Source organism: Sprattus sprattus (assembly GCF_963457725.1).
Source record: "Sprattus sprattus genome assembly, chromosome: 15".
In the NCBI taxonomy this organism is placed as follows: domain Eukaryota; kingdom Metazoa; phylum Chordata; class Actinopteri; order Clupeiformes; family Clupeidae; genus Sprattus; species Sprattus sprattus.
Window position 1 is genome coordinate 17,267,854 of NC_137913.1, and position 20,950 is coordinate 17,288,803.

Genomic DNA, 20,950 nt, shown 5'->3' on the forward strand with positions numbered 1-20,950 from the left:
TTGGGGAAAACACATATTGCTCAAATCACATAATTTTAACATGAACGGCAGATTATAAACCATTTATGACAAACACTAACCATGAAAAATTGCACAGGTGTAGAAGTGTGTGAAATATTAAGGATAAGTACTAAAATTATCACACTTTTTAAGACAAGGTCATGTATTTATTTTTCATAAAGTTATTTTGATATAATTACTAAAATAAAAAATAAAAAAAAACAATTGAACATTCCAAAATACATAGGCCATTCCTTACACAGAATTTCCCCAAACAAACACACACACACACACAACTCCCAAAGGGTAACTGCAATTAGAACCGTTTGCATGTGACATCGTTGAAATAGCAGCAGCGGCAGGAATGTGGTTTGAAGTGCACAGGAGTTCATCCCTTCGCCAAACACCAGAGTTTACAGCACAATCCACAGCGCTAAATGCAGTTGCACTGTATTTAAACCATTAGAACTGTCATGTATTGCACAACTAGAAGAGCTACCGACTTCATGAAGCTCAGCATTATGGCAATGGAGTCCTCGGAGAAAGCATCTGCCTTGCTGTCAGCACACCCCTTTGAGAAAGCACTGTGGCCCAGGTCCATGTGAAATCATACCACATTGCCCGATTTTATGCTTGAAGTGTATTTGATGCATATTGTAGTGCATTTGTGCATGTTATGATCAATTCCCTATTTCTGTTATTGTGCCTTTACAGAAGGCCTTTTTCTCCTCCACATACCAATGCCAAGGGGACCGATTATTAAAGCAAACGCCTACATAGACGTCACTGGTTTACCAAAAACCAACATCAACGGTTTGACATTTCAACCATTAACAGACATACTTGTATTTCAGCTTTTAAAGATAATTCATTACGTGTAGGATCAAGTCAAATTTGTTCATTTCTGTTATGTTCCATCAGAATTTCCCAATATTTACTGTTTGGACAGTCTGAAAGCGAGGCCCCATTGAAACATTGATGTGTTCACCATACATACCCTTTCTGAACATACCAAAGTGACAGGTGAGTTGTCATGCTGTCAGTCTATTGGTTAGAGAACACAGGTTTTCGTTTTCATCCCACACTTTTAACTGGCTTGTAGCAAACCAAAGACAACTTGTACACTATGATGCAAACTCAATCACCCAATCCCATTAAAAAAAAAAAAAACATATATATATTTTTTTTTCTTTAATCAATACAAGTCATATATTTCAACATTCAAAGCAAAAATTAAAATATATAGATATATACATCTCATAATTAGTTATATGGAACACCATATGCAATCATACCACATTATTATAATTTTTTTTAGTTTCTCAATACACTTAAATCACCACTTGGGTGGGTTAGAAATGTGCAGTCACACCTGCATATATCTTTGATTTGTTAGTTCTGTGCGTGTCAACACAGATATATAAATGCATGAAAAAAAAAGAATGATTGAAGAAAACAACATCTTATTTCTTTCCCTTTGGAAAGAAAACATGGAGTGCTGGAGAAGTACACGGATGATGGGATGAGGGATTCACAGAAGACAGAGGAGAGGTGCTGATATCTGGACATTATCTGTGTGCCACCACCACCAACCTGCCTCCAGCCTCAAAGCAGGAGGCTACATACACAGATATTGCTGTCCTGACTTGACAAGTGGTTGAATGATGTTTAGAAGTGAAAGGACACATTTGAGAAGCCATTCACAACCCTCTAAAAAATGCTACATAACGTCTCATGCTTGCCACGGCCGTGCATACAGAGAAGAACCGATATTAAAATAGCTGTGTGGGGGATTCACACCCAAACATTTTTTTACTGAAAGACACACTCGCACATCCCCTTTTCCATTCTCCTGCTCCCTAATGCTACCCCTCTTTTAGCAAAATGGCCGTGCTTAGACACAACAGAGCAGCAAATGCACTGCAAGGACTTCCATCCCTGAAGGGAATCCAGGCTGAACGAGGCTGAAAACCGGCATGCTCAGCTGCATACTGTGTGTGGCTTGGATGGACACGACCTCCAAGTCAGCGTTTCTCCAAACACACTACAGTGCCGGATGACCATACTAAGATTTGTTATGGAAGAAAAACATTCCTGCCGAACTGGATATGCTGGCATCTGAAAGATAGATTATGCATAAAAAAACAAAACAAGCAATCTCTTGTTGGTTTTTAAAATATGGCATAAAATGAGTTGGTCACCGATATCAGGGCTGGAATATCAGGACAGGACATGTTATCCCCGGAATAACGTGATGTCTAGTCAATCCCTAGGGAGAACCTCTATTAACTGGATCATGAGTGTTCACATTGAAATACCGATCTGCCGTCTCAGTTTACAGACTTCTACAGCAGGAATGAGAGAAGCAGCCATTGGATAGCTGCTTTTGTCCATTAAAGCCTACCTCACCCAAAAGCATCATGTTTCTAAGCACATTATCAGATACAACTGATGATATCTAGAATCCTCCATCCCCCTCTCAGTTTAAGTATTTCGGCGTCTTCTTCATGAATTGGACCCAGAACAATGGCATATAGAACACCTTCAAAGACCAGTCATTTAGTTTGAATTGATTATCTGCCTAAGAAGTCTTGCCCAGTCAGTCTGGACTGTCACAAGAATAAACGTCAACACAGCCGCTTGACTACGACACATAAGAGTCCAGTTAGAGCTCTTATGAGAAGCGGTTAACGGGTCGCTGCTGCTGAGGCAGCGTGTTTGAGATCTAGCACTTGCGTTTAGACTGGGAAAACTGGGGCATAGGTGAGGATGGCTCAATGACTGCTGCTGGGAGGCATGCTGCATTGGAATTGGAATGGTGTGTGATGAAGTTTTCCTGTGTACAGATGTAGACACACAAACAGACACACACACACACACACACACACACACACACACACACGGATAATTGGCACCAAATCCCCTCCATCCCCTCCAAGAAATTCACTTGGGTGAAGTCACAAATACACTTCATGTCTCTGCTAAAACAATCCCTCTTCCTCAAATGTTCCCTGGTCTATCCCTTCCATACAACCACAAACATGCCTGCCGCCACTAAACAGGCTACACTACGTCGGAGCCAAGGCCAACGTCAATGTCTCTTCTGCCAGCACATTGAAACTCAGACTGCCATGACACTGATGAGCTGACTGAAAGCATAAAAACAAACAAACAAACAAACAAACAAACAAACAAAACACAGGAGTTTGACACCAAAGAAAGAACCTAAATTCACATACACGGGGCATGGGAATCCTTGAAACCAACCGCTGTACCTGAATCATGTTACGTGTTGCATGCCCGCTGTTTCATGGACAAACACGACAAAGTAAGAGACACTTTCACAACTAGCCCCAGTGTTAGCAGAGTTCACACAGTGTTACACATGCGAGGCCACCCATAGAAACACACACACATCCCTCCAGGCGGGTAAGCTCTTGACTCCTCCAAGCATTTGCCCAGAGCCTGCAGAAGCCGTTGTTGAAGACGTCCTCTAAACGTTCATGCCACACCACTCTGCACACTGCAAACCACGGCCTCACAGACACAGTCTCCGGCTCCGACCGTTCGTATTTGGAAGAAAAGTGATGCTTTAGCGCGTCACAGACAAGGTACTTTCCACAGTTCCGCCTGGGTCACAGGAGCCTCTGATGTCTCAGGGATCGACCTGCGGCCAAACAACGGCACAGCCGTCCAGTGTGTGTGCATGTAGTGGTTTGCCGAGCATGTTTGCTTTTGTAAGTCTGTACGTTCAGTGTGTTGTCGTCGTTATTGTTATTGTTGTGTCGTCCGTCCTTCCGTCCCCCCCAGAAACAGTGGGTCCTTTGCTGGGTGGGTTAGGACTTGAAGACGTGCACGGCTCGCACCACGTACTGCCTGCAGATGGGGCACTCGCTCATGCGCTTGCCACACTTGGTGCAGGTGACCATGTGGCCGCACTCCAGGAGCACGCAGTCGATCACCGCGTCCATGCAGATCCGGCACAAGTTCTCGTCAGTGACCAGCAGAGACTGCACCACGCCATCTGAAGTGAAAGGCAGAGAGAGAGAGAGAGAGAGAGAGAGATGCTATGAGATGTTGTGTAGAGGACCTGATGATTCCATTCCTGTGAAATCCATTTCTCCCACAAGTCCTTTTTTTCTTCCGCCAAACTATGTTCTGGAGTTTAATTGAATTGGATCTTCACAAAGGGCATCTGTTCAAATTAATTATGGAACCTCATAGGGCTGTAACGATATTGGATCGAACCAAGAAATCGCGACACTCTGGGCCACGAACCTGCATCGCGATGCGAGGAGGCAGAACAGCGACATGCCCTCAGCGGTCACGTGATACAAAAAGTTTGGTTCGCTAGTAAAGGCGGCTGCTTGCTTCAGCGTTGGGGTTAATTGTTGCGCAAAATTTACTCAGTGCAGTTCATGCTCCCAAAGGTTGCGCGTGTTGTCATGAGCCTGCATGCCATTTGATTGGCAGATAGAAGTCTGAAGCTTGAAGTTCTTTTCAAACCTTTGCTTGGGTAGCACTGCTAAACTGAGCAGACATGCAGACTACATTTTAGTACTCATCACGTAACATTCGTTTTCTAAAAACAATCACATAGTATTGCATGTTTTACTGTGGTAGAAAATACGTTAGCTTAATGCTAACGTATATGGGAAATCCTATAGAGACCGCGCTAGGTATTCGCATCAATTAATTCACGTTAATGTTTTTGTATGAGCCTGACATTTGCTCTGCAGATAGATAACAGGTTCCGAAGTTTGTCGAATGTTTTTCAACAGCATTGCTTTGAGTAATAAAAACCTCAATATTTGGTAATAAATTGTTTCTTCATTTTTTTATAGCACATACTTATTCTAATGTGAATTAGAAAATATATTTTAAAAATCGCGAGGTAAAAAAATAAAAATAATAATAATAATAATATCGTGGGGTGTATCGAACCGTGGGTCAAGAATCGTGATACGAATCGAATCGTGAGGTAGGTGTATCGTTACAGCCCTAGAACCTCATGATAATAACATTTGACTCCCTTCAGTTTGCATATTTACTGCATACTGACATACCAACCACTGCCACTAGCCCTTCTCATTTCACTTGCTGGTCTATGGAATGCAGTTTAAGCCACTTCATTTCAAGAACATGCTGCATACAAGCAGACAGAATGACTGCTGAGTAGAGCTGCTTCATCACAATAACACTGACACACACTAAACTCAGTCATTCAAAACATGGCAGAGTGTTTGTCTGCCAAATTCTTTAACATACCACAGGAACAACAAAGATAACCTCTGTTGCCACTAGTTTGACACGGCAATTGTTTTTGCATTATATACCGAATCTTCCAAACAACATACAAATCTTCTATGGATGTTTATGACTGCTTCTTTTTTATGACTGTATTCCGTAATAACAATTTGCAGAAATCACACAGTAGCAATGGCGCTGCATGAGATTTGAGGAAATTGGTGGAGCACCAGTCGTTCCAGGTGTCCGATGCTCCCAGGAGACTTGTTAGTTAGAGAGATCTGCTGTGGCTACTTACAGGACCAGATGCTGGCGTCAATGGTCCTTACCACCTTTTGCCAGTTTCCACGGCAACATCAAAGAAATGACCATTTAGCAATTCAACATTCAGCTCTTGACTTTTGTCCATTTTCAGCTAAACACTGTGAATGCGTCATACCAATTTACCCAACACAAAGCTCATTTTCAAGTGGCACCTTTGAGTTTGAGGCCTGAGACTAAATGCACCATTTACTGCTTCCTCACAAGGTCTCGGCAGGAGAAGATCATGCCACTAGCGTCACTATACACAAAGAGATGGTGGCTGCAGCGTCATCACCATGGCAACCCCCAGCAGATGAAGCTGAACTGGGAAAATGTAGAATAATGGGAAGGGGTGGAAGGGGGTGGGTGACAGGAGTCAGAATGACGAGGCTCAAGCACTGTGACACTCGACCTCTACAGAGATGGGATACCTAGAACTCCATAAGGGTATGCATGAGGAAGAGGGTGGGTTTGACTTAGGACTACACCTCCCAGCATGCATTACTTGGAGGGGGCATGCCACATATGCCACAATTGACCGTAGTCCATGCAGGACGGTGAGCAAATAGGATTGAGATGGTGTCACAAACAGCACTTGAGTCATCGGTGGGTGTGGACACGAGCAGGGGTGGGAGGATCAGGGTAATACCCACCAATCACTAGCCTTACCTCCGATTCCACCATTGCAGATTGGCGGGGGATAGGCAACCACTTCGGTGGGAGGAGCAAAACACAAGCTATTAGACACTAGTGCATCGAACTTTGAGTGAACTGCCAAGGGCACACGTATACAACACGGACTGTGACCATAACCACACAGACAAAACGAAAGACTTGCAGTTCACTCAAAGCGACACTGATGAGGGAAACCCCATCAAGGTATAAAAAGACCTACGAGCACATGACTGACAATGGCAGATTGCCGTTTTCTGTTCTGCTGTGGCAGACACGTGCTCCTAAGACATGGGCTCTCTGGAGATAGTCCAGTATGGTCCCATAAGAAAACAAAGACAAACTGAGATGGATAGATGGCTTCATACATTGCAGTGGTATTCTCAGATGTTTCTATTTTAAAAGGTTGTGCATAAAAGTAAAAAGCAAAAGGATTTGTGAGTGTGTAAGAGAAAGAGCGATCTTACCGGCAGTGATGGCACTGTTCACGTTTTCCACTGTAAACAGAGCACATATAAGTGTAAGAGAAAACTTGTTGAATGGGTTAAAGAGAAAGCTCTTACCGCTTCAGCTCAAGTTTATGCATGCATCCCTGTTTGTGTGTGTGTGTGTGTGTGTTTGTGTGTGTGTTTGTGTAAGTCTGTGTGTGTGTGTGTGTGTGTGTGTGTGTGTGTGTGTGTGTGTGTGTGTGTGTGTGTGTGTGTTTGCGTTTTGGTGTACACTGGCAGTGTTCACTGAACTATTTTTGTTAAACTTGTCTGTCCCTGTTAAAGGTGTGGTCCTTGATGTTGGGGAAAGACTATTGATAGTTTAACTCCACAACCAATCCCATATAACACTCCCTTCAGTGCTCCAGCTACTTCTTTTGTTTTGCACTTTGAGTTTTCTTTGTGTGTGTGAGTGTGTGTGTGTGTGTGTGTGTGTGCGGTTGTGATGCTCACTGGACTTGCGGTTCTCCTCGTTCTCGCGGTACAGCCTCCGTACACGCTCCACCAACTCCCACTTCTCACAGCAGCCCGAGAAGCTGACGAAGTTGCGCACCAGGATCTCCTTGAGCTGCCGCACGGTCAGCCGCTCCACGTCCTCCAGGGAAGACAGGTCCGAGAGTGAGGCCCGTGCACGCCGGCGTGTCTGCGGACTCACCTGACCACCCCGGAGAGAAACAAATACACACCTGAGCGAGCGGATTCGACAAGACATGGCACACATCATAAGCTCTTTCAAAAGGATCTTGTGAGAAGCTATACTGCAGTAAATATGAATGTTATAAAAATATATTTTTATTGGATCAAATTATTGACCATTGGAAAATTTTAATAAATATGTACATATTATTATTACTGTCTACATTCAATGAGGTGACATATGGGTTCAAAGACAGATTTTAGCAAGGATATAGTACTAGCTATATTGCTATTATTCCTGGCTCCTGTATGAAATCGCAAACCCCAATGGCTTAAACAAGAGGAGAGGCTACATTATAACCCTGACTATTACTATACATTACTAGCTGGGTTTCCATCCAACTTTTTAATGCACATTTTGACCATTCGAGTAAGAAATCCTGACTGGAAACATTTGAAATTTGCATTAAATATTCTACCGTGGTCATAAATTAGTTTAGCTAGAAAGGGTGGATTAGTTCGCTATTCATGCAGGGTATAACGTGACTAAGGCTGATGGAAACCTGATGGTTTATTCACATCATTTCGCATTTGTTGCCACTTTATCAGGTTGTTTCCATCCTTACGTTTTAATACCACAGCTGTTCACAACTCCTTCCTAGATTAGGAGCGTGTCCAAATTGTATTCGCGTAGCACTGCTGATGGAAACATGCACCGATTCCCATTTCATTTAGCCAAATTTCATTTTCACGAATGTAAGTGGGACATCCCAAGATTAAACCTTCATTAGCTGTGGGGGTTCAGTCTAGTCTTTAAACAATAACCATGGCATGTTCTTTCCACATTACATCACAGACTATAGTATGACCCTAAGACTTAAATCAAAGTGAGTGTATGTGTACGCTTGTGTGGGTCATACAAAGGAAAACAACCCACACCTTATTTTTTGGAGTCAAATCAGGTGGGGAAAACAGCTAATTGCTCAAATTTAATGGCAAATGAAAGTGGTAAACCTCCTTGTAAAAAAGCCAGATGGTTTAATTCTGATTCCAAAACAAAGCCATAGGGTTGTTCTTATAGGAGGTTTACGACTTACTCCAAGTTAACTTACCCATGTTTTTCACTGAACCACCTCCTTGTAATACCCTCACAGACTACAATGACACTGGTTCGCTTTTAGCGCTATCGCTATACTTAGAAGGGTGTGCTTCAGTGTGCCATGACTCACCTCGGGGGTGTGGTCAGTAGGCTCCAGGTTAAGGAGAGACAGGGAGGTGGCATCACCTATGTCCTGTGGAGTGGAACACACACACACACACACACACACACACACACACACACACACACACACACGCCACCCACACATGCCCACACACACACAAACACATGCACAATCAAATGATTTATGACTGCAGCACAGGTAGCAATGAATTCCTCAACAGCTGAGGCCAAGCCTATTAGAACAGCTTAGCAGTGGATTACACGCTCCCTGTTGTGAGTCATTGACAAACTCAGCCTCCTCCTTCCATTCAACAGAAGAGCCCTGAGCGTGAGCCCTTCATACTTCAAACAGGTGGCACCTGGGGCACTAAGGATCCTGAGTATGAGAAACGGATGCAGACAGAGATGTTCCAAGTGGCCCTCAGAAATGATGAATGAGAACAGATGTCTGAACAAGCTCTAGTGTCGGCATCAAGCTATTTTACTGGTTAGATTTGAAGTTATAAAATGCACCGTCAGGTAGGAAAGTCAGAGAGTGGTGAAAGGCTTGGAAAGAGTAACGTAGCAACAGGGCACAGCAAGACAGAGAAAGTGTGTTTAACTAGGAGGACTTGAAAGGTCGGGTGATATAACTGGGTGAAAATGCCTATATAGAGGAGCAGAGTGACATCTCAAGAGGCCAATAGGATTCAAGAAAAACAAAGCAGCAGTCAGGGCAATCCGTCAGCCCTCGTACCTGATTGGTGGACCCTGAGCTATTGCTCCTGCTGATGGCTTCTCCCTGAGATGCATTGACGGGGGAGATCTCGGGGGGAGAGGAAATGGGGGGCTCCAGGGCGGAGGGTGGCGGCTCGTAGAGCGGGCGAGACTGCAGCGTGGGTGTGTCGGGCTCCTCGTCACCGTCGTCACTCTCGGCGCCCTGGTGGACCATGACCAGGTCCACCAAGTCCTCCTTCTCGCGACAGGTGTCGGTGGGGATGTTGCGCAGCAGCAGGTACTGGCGCAGGTCCTTGACGCGCAGCCGCATGAGCAGTGGCCGCTGGAAGGCTGTGGCCCTGAGCAGGTCGCAGGTGGTGCAGCGCCGCAGGTTGTCCTGCAGCACGGAGCACAGCGAGCAGAAGCTCTTCTTGCAGTCGCAGCACATGTACTACAGAGAAGAGAGAGAAAAAGAGAGAAAGAAAGAGAGAGGGGGGACAGATGGAGAGAGAAAGAGAAAAAGGAAGAGAGAAACAAAAGGAAAGGGGTTGGAAGGGAAGAAGAGAGAGAAAGAGAGGGAGAGAGAGATGGGGAATGATACAGAAGAAAAGGAAGAACCAAGGGAGGCATGGTGAGAAGGAGAGCAAAGTCAGGGTTAGAAAGAAGAAGAAGGAGAGAAAGAGGTAGAAGGAGGGAAGAAAGTAATAAAGAAAAGCCAAAGTGAGAGATAAAGCCGGGTAAAAAGGGCAAGAATTAAGAGAGGAGTAAGAAAAGGAAAGGAGGGTACAAAGGGGCAGGAAAAGACAGACAGGGAGGGATTATTCAAAATAAGAGACATCCAAGACATGCAGGTATGCTAAAATGAATCATCTTTAATAATGTGCACGTATAAAGCAGCTCAACCATGTCTCTGACACTTGCCTCTCCAACAGAACACATCAATTGGGAGCAATTTGTGGCTGGCATGGAAGAATGGGTGAAGCACCCTTGCTAAAAAGAGCAATCTTTCTTAGTTTACCTTTCAGAGGAGCTTAAAAGGGTCAACAGAAGCATGATAATAACCCTGCTAGTTTTCTAAACTATATTTTCACCCCATACCCACCACATTAGGCATCCTGCAAAGCTTTTGAAAGAATCAGGACATTCTTACAGCCTCTTCCAACAACAACAAAAAAATACAGCTCCCCTGCCATCAACGCCTTTGTGATCACCACCAATCAGTATGGGTCTCTAAGGTCACATGATGTGGCTTTGGCCTGGCTTGAAGGTCAAGAAGAAGCAAGAGCACTTTGTCTGAACAGTCCTCCCTTTTTTCTGCTCCTCTTTCATGCCTTCCTCTCTCTCTCTGCTGCCTCCCTGTTGTCCCCTTTCCTATTTCTCTGACAAATGTTCTGCCCCATCACACACTGTTCTGCCCCCACCCCACCCCCCATTCCTACTCCCTCCTCTCTCTCTTTCTCTCTGTGGCTCCCCATACCAGTGATGTAACCATCTGTATTTAGTCTTTCTTGCCCTGGAAGTCAGAGGGCCACATAGGGGATGACTCATCAGAACAGTACTGACCCAAACATACATTTGAGTTTGTAAAGCTCTGCATGTGTATGCATGTGTGCGTGCGTGTGTGTGTGTGTGTGTGTGTGTGTTTAGATTACCTTATTATGTATTTTAAATGTACAGTATATTCGTTTTTAGTCTACCTGAAGAAATCAGAATAGAATAGAAGAAATATCAAGACATGGGTGGAGCAAAAGATTGATAGGACCTTTACTTTCTGAACCTCTAAATGTGGGAGAACCTGTGCCAGTCCTGGGCTCTGTGAACCTGTTGAACGCTGTTACAAGTTAATCTGGCAACCCTCCTCCAGCCATCCCTCAGCCCTCACCTTCCTTCTGAAAACGGAGAAAGCCTGCCCGCAGGCCTTGCACACCAGGCTGGGGCTCCCTGAGCTGGTGGGGGGATATGTGGAGTATCCAGCACTGGGGGCAAACCGGAAGGGGCCTGCACCGGTCCCGAACCCCGTCTGCTGCCCTCGGACCGCACCTGTGCCCATCACCTCATTCAACAGACCACAGCATGATGCCCACATGGATGAGGCCCCCGCCTGGCATTAGAGGAACACGCATTAGATACATGTGTACCCAAACATACATGATTATACACATCAAACCTCCATGCACAACATACACATTAATACACATAGGGGGCCTACTACATCTGCACAAATATAAACACACACATGAATACTATCTTAACCTAGTTCATAACACATGAATGACAATATAATACATATCCCTCTGCTGAAAGAGTCTTTCCCTCATTCACTCATATGGCTAGGGACATACCAAGATCACATCTTGACTAGCTGTGGGCGTTCAGTCTAGTCTTTTAACAATTATCAGGGCATGTTGTCTCCCCATTACATCACGGACTAAAGTATGACCCTAAGACGTAAATCAAAGCTGCATCCTGTGTTTGGTTAAGGAGTTATCTGAACAGCTGTGTTGTCGTATTTTCAACAGAAACGGCCGGCCAAATAGATCTCATTGACTGCGTGTATCACATTAGAGCGTAGAGGGAGAGTGAGTAAGAGTGAGGGATTGTGCTGAGCTATAACGGCGGTCATTGCGGTCCAATCAACAGAGAACCCATGGAGTAGGCTAAGAATAAACGATGGGTTGCCTGGTTTGACGGCTAAGTGTGTGGAATAACATTACGGGACATTAAGGAGGCCCTACGGCAATCGATACAAAGCTCTCCAAACGTATGGAAATAAAACGTCTCCTGGCTACACGAACAGTCTCTCTATCTAGCCCATCTACCTGTTACCTCTAATGCAATTGTGTACTCTTGACTGGCTAATGCTAATAAGTACATATCTGAATGATTACACACTGACAATGATCTGATCTGATCTACTAGACACGAAAGAACTGCATGCTCTTCCAATTATGCCCATGATTGTACAGCGACCAACATAAGCTATTGTAGGCTAGTAGAAAAAACACTGTTCAGGCTGTGCAGTGAATCATGAAATTCTAACCTAACCAGTAGCCAGACCAGTACCGTTACATAACGGTGTCAATAAACTTATATTTCAAATGCATCTCCTGCGATTTAATCTATAAAGCACAGCCGTTATATGATGATACAAACCCTAAATAACTAGAAAAACAATAGTCGGGTTAGTCAGAGGCTGGCTAATAGATTAGGCTAACTAGACACTTAGCTAACCAACTAACGTAAGCTATGTAATAAACATAACCACAGGAAGGACACAAAAGTCATGTTTAAACAACGAGTAGACTTAGGGTGAAATGCATAGCTACCTTCATAGCAACTCCAACTGGCTAGTTGTAATCACCAAGATAAATAGATGTGGTGATCATTGCAAGAGCACCACGGGCCACCACTACGTCAACTGTGCTGGCGTTACGTCTTCTTCTACAGAGACTCCCACTGTGGCAGTGATGCTAGCAAAACATTATGGATGCGCGTTTACCCAATCACAGCTACCCCTGGAGTGCCACTATATTTAGTGGCCAATGATCATCACGTTCAGTTTTGCGGAGGAATGAGTGTTTGCATCGCTAACGTTCTGCTGGCTTCATCAATGAATGATCACAATGTGTAATGCAGTGCATCGTATTATAAATCCCATGACATGTGTGGTCTACGGATGATCATCAACCTTAAACTACTCCATATTCAAACTTGAAAAACTGTGTCAGTAAATCACTACTCTGACATGGGTGTAGTTTTACAGTGAAGTTGACAACAACAGATTTGAACATCAAACTAAGCTGCTCCCACATGGATGCCCAAACCAATACAAACCAATACGGTTTACAATGTCACAGGATCTGAAATGTGATTTCATTCTCCTAAATGGTCTCAGACCAAGTTGTCATGCTACCAAACCATGAGTTCCAACAAGAGACCCACTCCCTTTGAAATGTTACATTCACAAATACAGACATACGGATATTCGCTGGACATTAAAATTGGTAGACCAATAGTGATGATCTGTCATAGTGAAGTCAAAGGAGTGCCCTGCTGTGGATGCCTGTAAAAAATAATGTTGTTAATAGTAAGTTTATATTTTGTCAAGGCTAAACTCGTAAAACTATTCAAATAAACAATTAAACATTCCAGTGGTTATGTAAATATCTCTGAACAGCAATTATATTTGTTATAATTAGTTTGCCCTTTGATCTGACAATGGGATCTTATTACGATTCTGATCGAGTCGTTTCAGCTAGTCAATCAATCGGTATTCTACGCTCTGCACTGCGACCTACACCGGAAGTGGAGGCGAATTTGAAGTGTTGACGCGCTGAAGAGAACGCGAAGTTGCGAGTGATTACGCCTATTGTATGACCTAGGTATACAGCTGTACGATGTACAGTTCGGGTTGATACTGCATTATATCGTCGCATTTTACATAATGGAAGGTGTAAAATAGACGAATCTGAAGAGACTTGTAATTGACTCGATTTGCTCAGTTCACCGTTACTCTTAGCATACCTAGCTAGCTAGTTGGTAAGCAGGCTAATGGGCCATAGAGAAGGCTTGTCACGGCTGTAAAATGTTACCCGGGGAAACGTTAAACAGTTGTGGTACATACTATTAAAGTTAACGTTAATATTTGCCCAGGGTTTTGTTTTCCGGAATATTATTACACAGTTTTTGCTATCACAATGGCCAGTGTACACGAGAGTTTATATTTTAACCCCATGATGACCAATGGGGTAGTCCACGCCAACATATTTGGAATAAAGGATTGGGTGACCCCATATAAAATCTCAGTTTTGGCTTTACTTTACGAAATGATCACTTCAAAACCAATGGCACTCCTGGAGCGAAGACGCTTGAATAAACTCATCCTTCCATTGCAGCAGGTATCCGCTAGCTAACTTATCTTTCAGGACTATGTCCGTTTCAGACTTGATGCATCTAATTTGTGGTGTGGCCTTGCCAGATTAGGCTAATTAATCGATTTATTTTACGTTTACATCATATCCTGACTCGATTTTAAAAATGCATTTCTCTTAGGGCCCCGACCTTACTCTAAAACAGTTTCTGATGATTGTGGAATTGTGTTGCCCTGAAACAAGTTTCGAGCTCAGATGCAGGTAAGAGACATGCATCATGTTTTTAAACGTTACATTTCACTCGGGACGTTTATAGTGAGGTGAGGTGTTAACATTATAGTTGTATTTTTTTAGGACATCTTTAAATTATCTCCACATTCATTTCCATAGGGTATGCATTTGTGCAGAAAGAGGTTTTATCCTGAACCTTCAGCCTTGCTTTAGTTGGATGCTTAGTTGTGCTGCTCCAGAGGATCTGCTCTTGCTGAGCTTTACTCTTTCTCTAGCCGTCCTGCTTTAATTTGTCTTCCTTTCTCCTAGGCTGTATCAGATGGCAGATGGCGAGCTGAAAGACATGGAACATTTCTTCTCCACTTTGCCGAACCCCTTCAGTGACTCAGAGGTGTACAAGACCAGTGTTGTTGGTGAGTGCCAATTAACATTAGGACGGTTGATGGTACAGCCACTCATAACTGAATATCATTTGGCTCAAACAATGGTCATTATTTATTGCTAGTAAAAGTGTAACTGCTTTCAAGAAATGGATGACTTTGCGGTTGGTTTCAAGTCTCCCTCTTTCCCTCCTCACCTACAGGTTTGTTCATGCGGCACATGCTCTTGGCCTATAACAAGCTGTCATTCAGCCAGGTGTTTAAACTGTACAAGTCCCTGCAGCAGTACTGCAACAAGGACCGGTGGACAACACCCAGCTCTGGGCCCCAAGCTGAGCTTGCTTCCAGTGCCAATGAGGACATGGAGCTGACCAGCACAGAGGACACCTCAGTGGACCAGGTGGACGGCATGGACAGGGAGGAACCAGATGCTGGTCCACTGCACCAGTCTGAGTTGTGGTAAGGATTGCATGTCTGTGTCCGAGCATTTGTGCTTACTTAGGGTCTGAAATCGATAAAACACCCATATGTTCGGGTCATGTAAATGATTTGGCACTTGCAGCCCTCCTTGAACTTTAACTGGCTCTGGTAGCATTTGTGTGACTGGGAGTATTAGCTTCTCCTTTGCGTGGTTGACATGAAAATGATTTTCACTTGTTTTGCAATGGTTGACGCTTTGTATTCACAGTGGCCATGATACCACTGGTCCGCTTTCTCAGAAGCAAGCCGAGTACTTCTTTGCCAGACAGGTCTGTGAAATTATGTAAACACAAATAAGTGTTGATATGTGAACGATATGGTGTTATGGTGAGGTTAGTGCAAGCTAGTTTTCATACAACGTTTTTGAAATAAGAGACACATTTTCCCTGTTAATTGTGCAGGCGTACCTGTTGAAGAATGACGAGAACAAGGCAATGACACCAGCCGTCCTGCAGAATGAACTGAACAACATCCTGAAGTTCAACCCAGACTTTGCTGAGGCTGTATGACTCCTAATAGCCTCACTCTTGAGCCAGAACAGACTGATTAAAACTATATTAGTCAAATTCACTTTTAATTTTTTGTCAGATTTGCTATTTTGTCAGTGCATGTCTTGATGTTTAGTTTGCAAATATATAACCTATCCTCCTGTCCCCAAAGTATTAGCAACTTGTTGGATGTTAAATCATGTTAGAAGTGGGGAACACAACTCTAGCTGGTTCGTATTTGTACTTAGGCTCAAAAGTCAGCACAGAAACCTGTTTTTGTGATTGTCTATATCACCTTTCTCCTCTATATCACCTTTCTCAGCGGTGTCCTGTCTGTTTCCGCAGCATTACCTGAGCTACCTGAACAGCATGCGTGTGCAGGACATCTACATCGCCACACACAGTCTGCTGCACTACTTCGACCGGCTCATCCTGTCTGGGGGAGAAAGCAAGAGCAACGGGGACGAGGGCTACGGGCGCAGCCTACGTTACGCCATCCTCAACCTGGCCACTCTGCACTGCCGCTTTGGACACTAGTGAGCAGCTCGGATCGTTTACTTTCTTTGTCTTGTGGCTCCTTGCTTGATAGGATCCAGGATTTGTTGTTATTTTGTGATCTTCTCCGAGCATGGCCCAGACTTTGTGTTTTATCATTCTTTGGTCTCTGTGTTTTGAAAGCCACCCTGTCACTAAAATTGCATCCCTTAGTAGGCTGGATTGAAATACTGAGTCATTGTGGGAGTATCCCATATTGTTATAAATCACTTAATTTGCAATCCAGAAACACACCCTCTTTCTCCCTTGCCACTCTCGCTAGCACTGTCTGTTTTAGCATGAAGGGCCCTCTAATTTAGCCATACCTCCAAGACCAGAAACGCCTAAAAAGTGGCTTAATGTCTATGGTAATACCTTAAGGTTGTGTTGAGCATAAGGGGGTATTGACGTTTGCTATCTGTTTTAAAACTGCAGTCAGCAGGCAGACCTGGCCCTGCAAGAAGCCATCCGCATTGCTCAAGAAGCCAATGATCATGTGTGTCTTCAACACTGCTTGGTAGGGACACTTGGTTTCCTGTTGTATTTTATAACTTGTGTAATGTAATGCTATTGCAGTTAATTGGTGGTATACTACGGTATGTGATCTTGTGTGTACCAGTCCTTCAACACTGTTCTTATTCTCCTTTCAGAGTTGGCTTTATACAGTGGAGCACATGAGAGGATCAGATAGCGTGGTGCTCACAGTGGACTCTGTCAAAATGGCCTCCCACTTTTGTCTCCCGGTAACTGATTTGCCTTATATTTTGGTTTTAACTATGTGATCCTTAACATCTATATTTATAAATTAAAGACTTAAAGGATAGAACTCTGTCTAACTGCAGAGTAGCCTAAACTGTTATTGCTCTGCTACTGGCCTTAGTTCTTTGATTTTATATTCGAGAGCAGAAATTATAATAATGTTTGTTAAAGATTGGTCTTAAGGTGATAATGTTGATCATGAGCTGTATGACTATAATGGATATGAAAATAAGTTTTGTTATTTTCATCATACCGTCCATTTCCTCCAGTACTTGGCCTCTTTGGGCATTCAGTCGTTGGTTCAGCGGGGGGCAACACAGGGCATGACTGCCAACAAGCTGCTGGACGCCTTGCGGTGCACAGACATGGTGCACTGGAAGCAGAGTCTCTCTGAGCTCATAGAGATCAGCATAGGCCAGACCACATCTATCTGGAGGATGTATGGCAAAAGGTGAGGGAGGCAAAAACTATGGTTGGTAAAAAATTGGTAGATAGGTGTATTGTTGTTTGTGTATTTGTTGTGAAAACATCTATACTATCGTAAACACACCTATACACGCCCCAGCTATTAAAAAAGTGACAAACCGTTATAAACCTTAATAGATAGAAAAATCTTTAATCAATCAATTTTACATATATCAGTAGCGGCGGGTGTCGAGATTACGACTAGTGACTTCAACTGAAACGTGTTTTCGGTTTTATCCTGTTGTGTAGACCAACACGCAAAATTAGCTGATACACAAGGTTTTGTCTATTCACACCCTTTCGTGATTTACCTGTGATACGTGTGGTGTAAGGAGATTAGCAAAACATTACCGATATGATCAAGTATGATCTCTATCAGAATCCGTAATCTCTCGTGAACATCTCCTAACACGGTCGTCAGCTGTCGTCGCTGCGATAAGCGGGTAAACCTCAATTTAAAGAGGGAGAGAGGTGTCTGTTGAAAACTGTATGATCCTTACAAGTTCTCGTTGCAAAATCAAATTAGTTCAGTTCGTTCCATGACAGTTTATACACACAGAAATAAATGCCTATCTACACTTAATTACACTTAATTACGCTGTACAACTGTAATGTTTTGCACACGTACAATTTAAATACCCCTTTTGGGCAGGAGCGTATGTTGTTTAAAATCCGTCATCCTGGTTGACAACGAAATCAATATTAAGTAACGTGTACCCGCGTGAGGGTGTTAATAGGTCGGTTTACGATAGATCTCTTCTTACATGGATGAGTGATAGAGGTCATATGTGACCTTGCCCAGCTTCAAACACCTGAAACGACTGCTGCTGACACATACAAATGTGTACCTTTTGTCAGAGGGGGACTGACAGGCTCACCTCCTGTAGTCTAACATACTACATACTAACATACTACTACAGTAACATAAATCCGTGTTTCTTTATCTCGGCAGCACAATGGCCTGGCAGCAGGCCCAGCTGCTGCTGAACATGAACAGCCTGGAGCCGGTGAACTTCGGTGTTCAGCAGAACAACACGGAGGCCTTCGCCGTGGCTCTCTGCCACCTGGCTGAGCTGCACGCCGAGCAGGTATATCGCCTGTCTTGGTCCCGTCTCTGATGGTGCACAATTTGATGGCATTCTATAGATGGAGTTGTGCTTTGTTATCATGCTAAGGTCTATATGACTACTATATGATTGTCTCCGTCCTGTGTGATGTGAACATGAGGACCTGCATTTCAAATGCTTTTCTGTCTTGTGTTGTGGTAGGGTCTCTATGGCGCTGTCAGTGACCTCATGACACACCTGAAGCAGCAGTTTCCTCCTCACACACAACACGCCAAGGTGAGTGACATCCACAGCTGAAGGCAGATGTGTACCGAAATCCAGATCATGTACCGAAAAACTGTTCCCAGGCCTGGTCACTCATAGGCTTTGTAATGGAAATACCATAAACAGCAGCTGTATTGGGTGTAATGGAAACACTTTTAATTTCCACCCATTCAGCTATGGATGCTCTGCGACCTGAAAATTCAGTTTGAGAGAGCAATGAATGATGGGAAATACCACCTGGCAGAGCCTCACGTCACAGCAATCGCTGCTCTAAACACAACTGATGGACTGTACAGGTAAGGGCTCTTCTCTGTAACGGCATCTGTTAAGCTGTGTAAGAGTTTGAGGAGGTGTGTGTGTGTGTGCGCATATTGTATTGAAATGCATACATATGTGCACCTTGCAGGAAGGCCCTGCTACTGAAAGCACTGAATCAGACATCTGAAGCCTCAAAGATCCTGCAGAGACTTCAACAGCTCTGTGAGAAGAGCAAGAGTACTGAGATGACCATCAGGTGAATATGCACTGTGTTATACCACTGTACTGGCTGAAGACCCATGACTCTGGAACTGCTGCCATTAGCATAGTCAAAGTATGGTTTACATGTGAAGTGTATGTGTGTGTAGGGTGCTGCTGGCCACGGCTGAGCTGCACTGGGACTCCTGTGGTTTTTCCACAGCCCTTCCCCTCCTCCTGCAAGCACTTAGTCACTCCCGCCAACACAACTTGCAGAGCCTGGCCTCTGAGACAGTACTTCACCTGGCTTTCACACAGGTACGCATTCTCTTCACACAGACTGTACACACACACAGACGTATGTATATGCACACACTCATACACACACACAGACTAGGGCCTGGCCCTTGAACTTGTTCTACCACAATGCAAGTAAATTACCTGATGCAAAGCACTGCTTTACAAACCATGTTCAGATGTACTGTACACCATGTCCCTAAATATCTCTCGCCCTGTCAGCTGATGCTAGGAACTCCTGAGCAGGCTCTGGGTCTCCTGGAGGATGTGCTGGAGTCTGTCCTGGCCCATGGCTCTCTGATGGATAAGGGTCGTGCCCTGCTGCTTATGGCCCGCTGTCAGGTGGCCCTGGCTGGGCCTGCAGCAGAGGACAGGCAAGCAGGTACCAGCCTCTTAAATAAACAGTGTGTACTCATAGACTTTGACTTGAGCGATGTCTTTGGAACCGTACGGTTTCAGTATAAATACAAGTTTATTTTATTTTATTGTTATCATGTCCTACGGACCGTTGGCTTCAGTCATCAAGAGTTTGGACCTGACCAGTGTAGTTCATGGAATCTCAATCCTTCTCCTGTGTCCCCACTGCACTGAGAGATTTGTTATTTATTTCCATTCTTGAGCACACTTGATTAAAATCAGTATAATCAAAATGCTCTTGGTGAACTAAAGGAGGTTAGGTGTTAAGATCATAAAGAGTGCCACTGATGAGCTCAGGCAGGTCTACCAAGCAGGAAAGATGGAGCAGGAGCAGGGGAGAGAACCCTTGGTCAACTTAGGTTCCTGATGATTGCTTGACAGTTTGGATGACTGTTGATTGTTAGGATTATCTTAAGCATGTGATTTGTGATTCAAAATGTTTCTGAAGCCTTTGTGTTTATCTTCATCTTCATCTTTGCATGTCTTAGCTTTGGCACAGGCAGTGGAGACCCTGGACGAGGCCACGGTCTACTTCTCTCGCCTAGACTGCAGCGAGCGTCTGCGGGACGTCTACTACCTCCAGGCCCGTCTGCACCACGCCCTGGGCCACACTGCCCAGCGCAACAAATTTGCCATGCTCTTCCGTCTGCTGGACCTGGAGCTCCCACTTTCAGGGGCAACGGTCATGACCCACATTTAGGCTGCAAGAGGACGGGGGTGTTAGAACATATCTGTGTGTGTGTTCTTTTTTTATTATTATTATTGTGGAGATGGGGTTTGGAAGGGATGCATTTACAGTCTTGCCACTATTTCCACTTTTTACAAAGTAATTTAAGTGGTTTTGAGGTGATCTAAGAGCATGTCATTGCTGTTGAAAAAGGCAAGAACAGCGATTCTGTTGACACACACTGTTGTTATTATAAACTATTAAGAACATTGAGTCACTGATATCTCTTCTTTAAAAAAAGACTTGCTGT

The 20,950-nt window shown here is 44.0% G+C and overlaps 2 protein-coding genes across 2 annotated transcripts; one reads left to right on the forward strand and one right to left on the reverse strand.

Annotated features, from left to right (window-relative positions):
- Nucleotides 1-245: 245 nt before the first annotated feature.
- Nucleotides 246-12,713, reverse strand: rnf34a (ring finger protein 34a). Its single transcript, XM_080852138.1, has 7 exons — nucleotides 12,591-12,713; nucleotides 11,147-11,365; nucleotides 9,305-9,715; nucleotides 8,576-8,638; nucleotides 7,164-7,365; nucleotides 6,690-6,719; nucleotides 246-4,024 (listed from the first exon to the last, which is right to left on the reverse strand). Exons 1-7 carry the CDS (start codon nucleotides 12,594-12,596, stop codon nucleotides 3,837-3,839), a joined length of 1,119 nt encoding a protein of 372 aa, XP_080708264.1. The 5' UTR covers nucleotides 12,597-12,713; the 3' UTR covers nucleotides 246-3,836.
- Nucleotides 12,714-13,742: 1,029 nt separating this feature from the next.
- Nucleotides 13,743-20,870, forward strand: anapc5 (anaphase promoting complex subunit 5). The gene is made up of 17 exons (XM_080852357.1): nucleotides 13,743-14,162; nucleotides 14,317-14,396; nucleotides 14,676-14,779; nucleotides 14,950-15,205; nucleotides 15,435-15,495; nucleotides 15,628-15,729; nucleotides 16,060-16,250; nucleotides 16,684-16,765; nucleotides 16,899-16,991; nucleotides 17,277-17,458; nucleotides 18,425-18,560; nucleotides 18,741-18,815; nucleotides 18,978-19,099; nucleotides 19,210-19,317; nucleotides 19,430-19,577; nucleotides 19,779-19,938; nucleotides 20,462-20,870. Exons 1-17 carry the CDS (start codon nucleotides 13,962-13,964, stop codon nucleotides 20,671-20,673), a joined length of 2,313 nt encoding a protein of 770 aa, XP_080708483.1. The 5' UTR covers nucleotides 13,743-13,961; the 3' UTR covers nucleotides 20,674-20,870.
- Nucleotides 20,871-20,950: the final 80 nt, after the last annotated feature.

What these genes read in the sequence shown, in the direction of transcription:
- anapc5 (XM_080852357.1), top strand. Translation starts at nt 13,962, where the DNA reads ATGGCCAGTGTACACGAGAGTTTATATTTTAACCCCATGATGACCAAT. An exon ending in GTACAAGACCAGTGTTGTTG is followed by an intron (nt 14,780 to 14,949) that starts GTGAGTGCCAAT and finishes CCTCACCTACAG; the next exon opens with GTTTGTTCATGCGGCACATG. An exon ending in ACAACTGATGGACTGTACAG is followed by an intron (nt 19,100 to 19,209) that starts GTAAGGGCTCTT and finishes TGCACCTTGCAG; the next exon opens with GAAGGCCCTGCTACTGAAAG.
- rnf34a (XM_080852138.1), bottom strand. An exon ending in CGAGGAGAACCGCAAGTCCA is followed by an intron (nt 6,720 to 7,163) that starts GTGAGCATCACA and finishes CTCTGTTTACAG; the next exon opens with TGGAAAACGTGAACAGTGCC. An exon ending in GAACAGTGCCATCACTGCCG is followed by an intron (nt 4,025 to 6,689) that starts GTAAGATCGCTC and finishes CTTTCACTTCAG; the next exon opens with ATGGCGTGGTGCAGTCTCTG.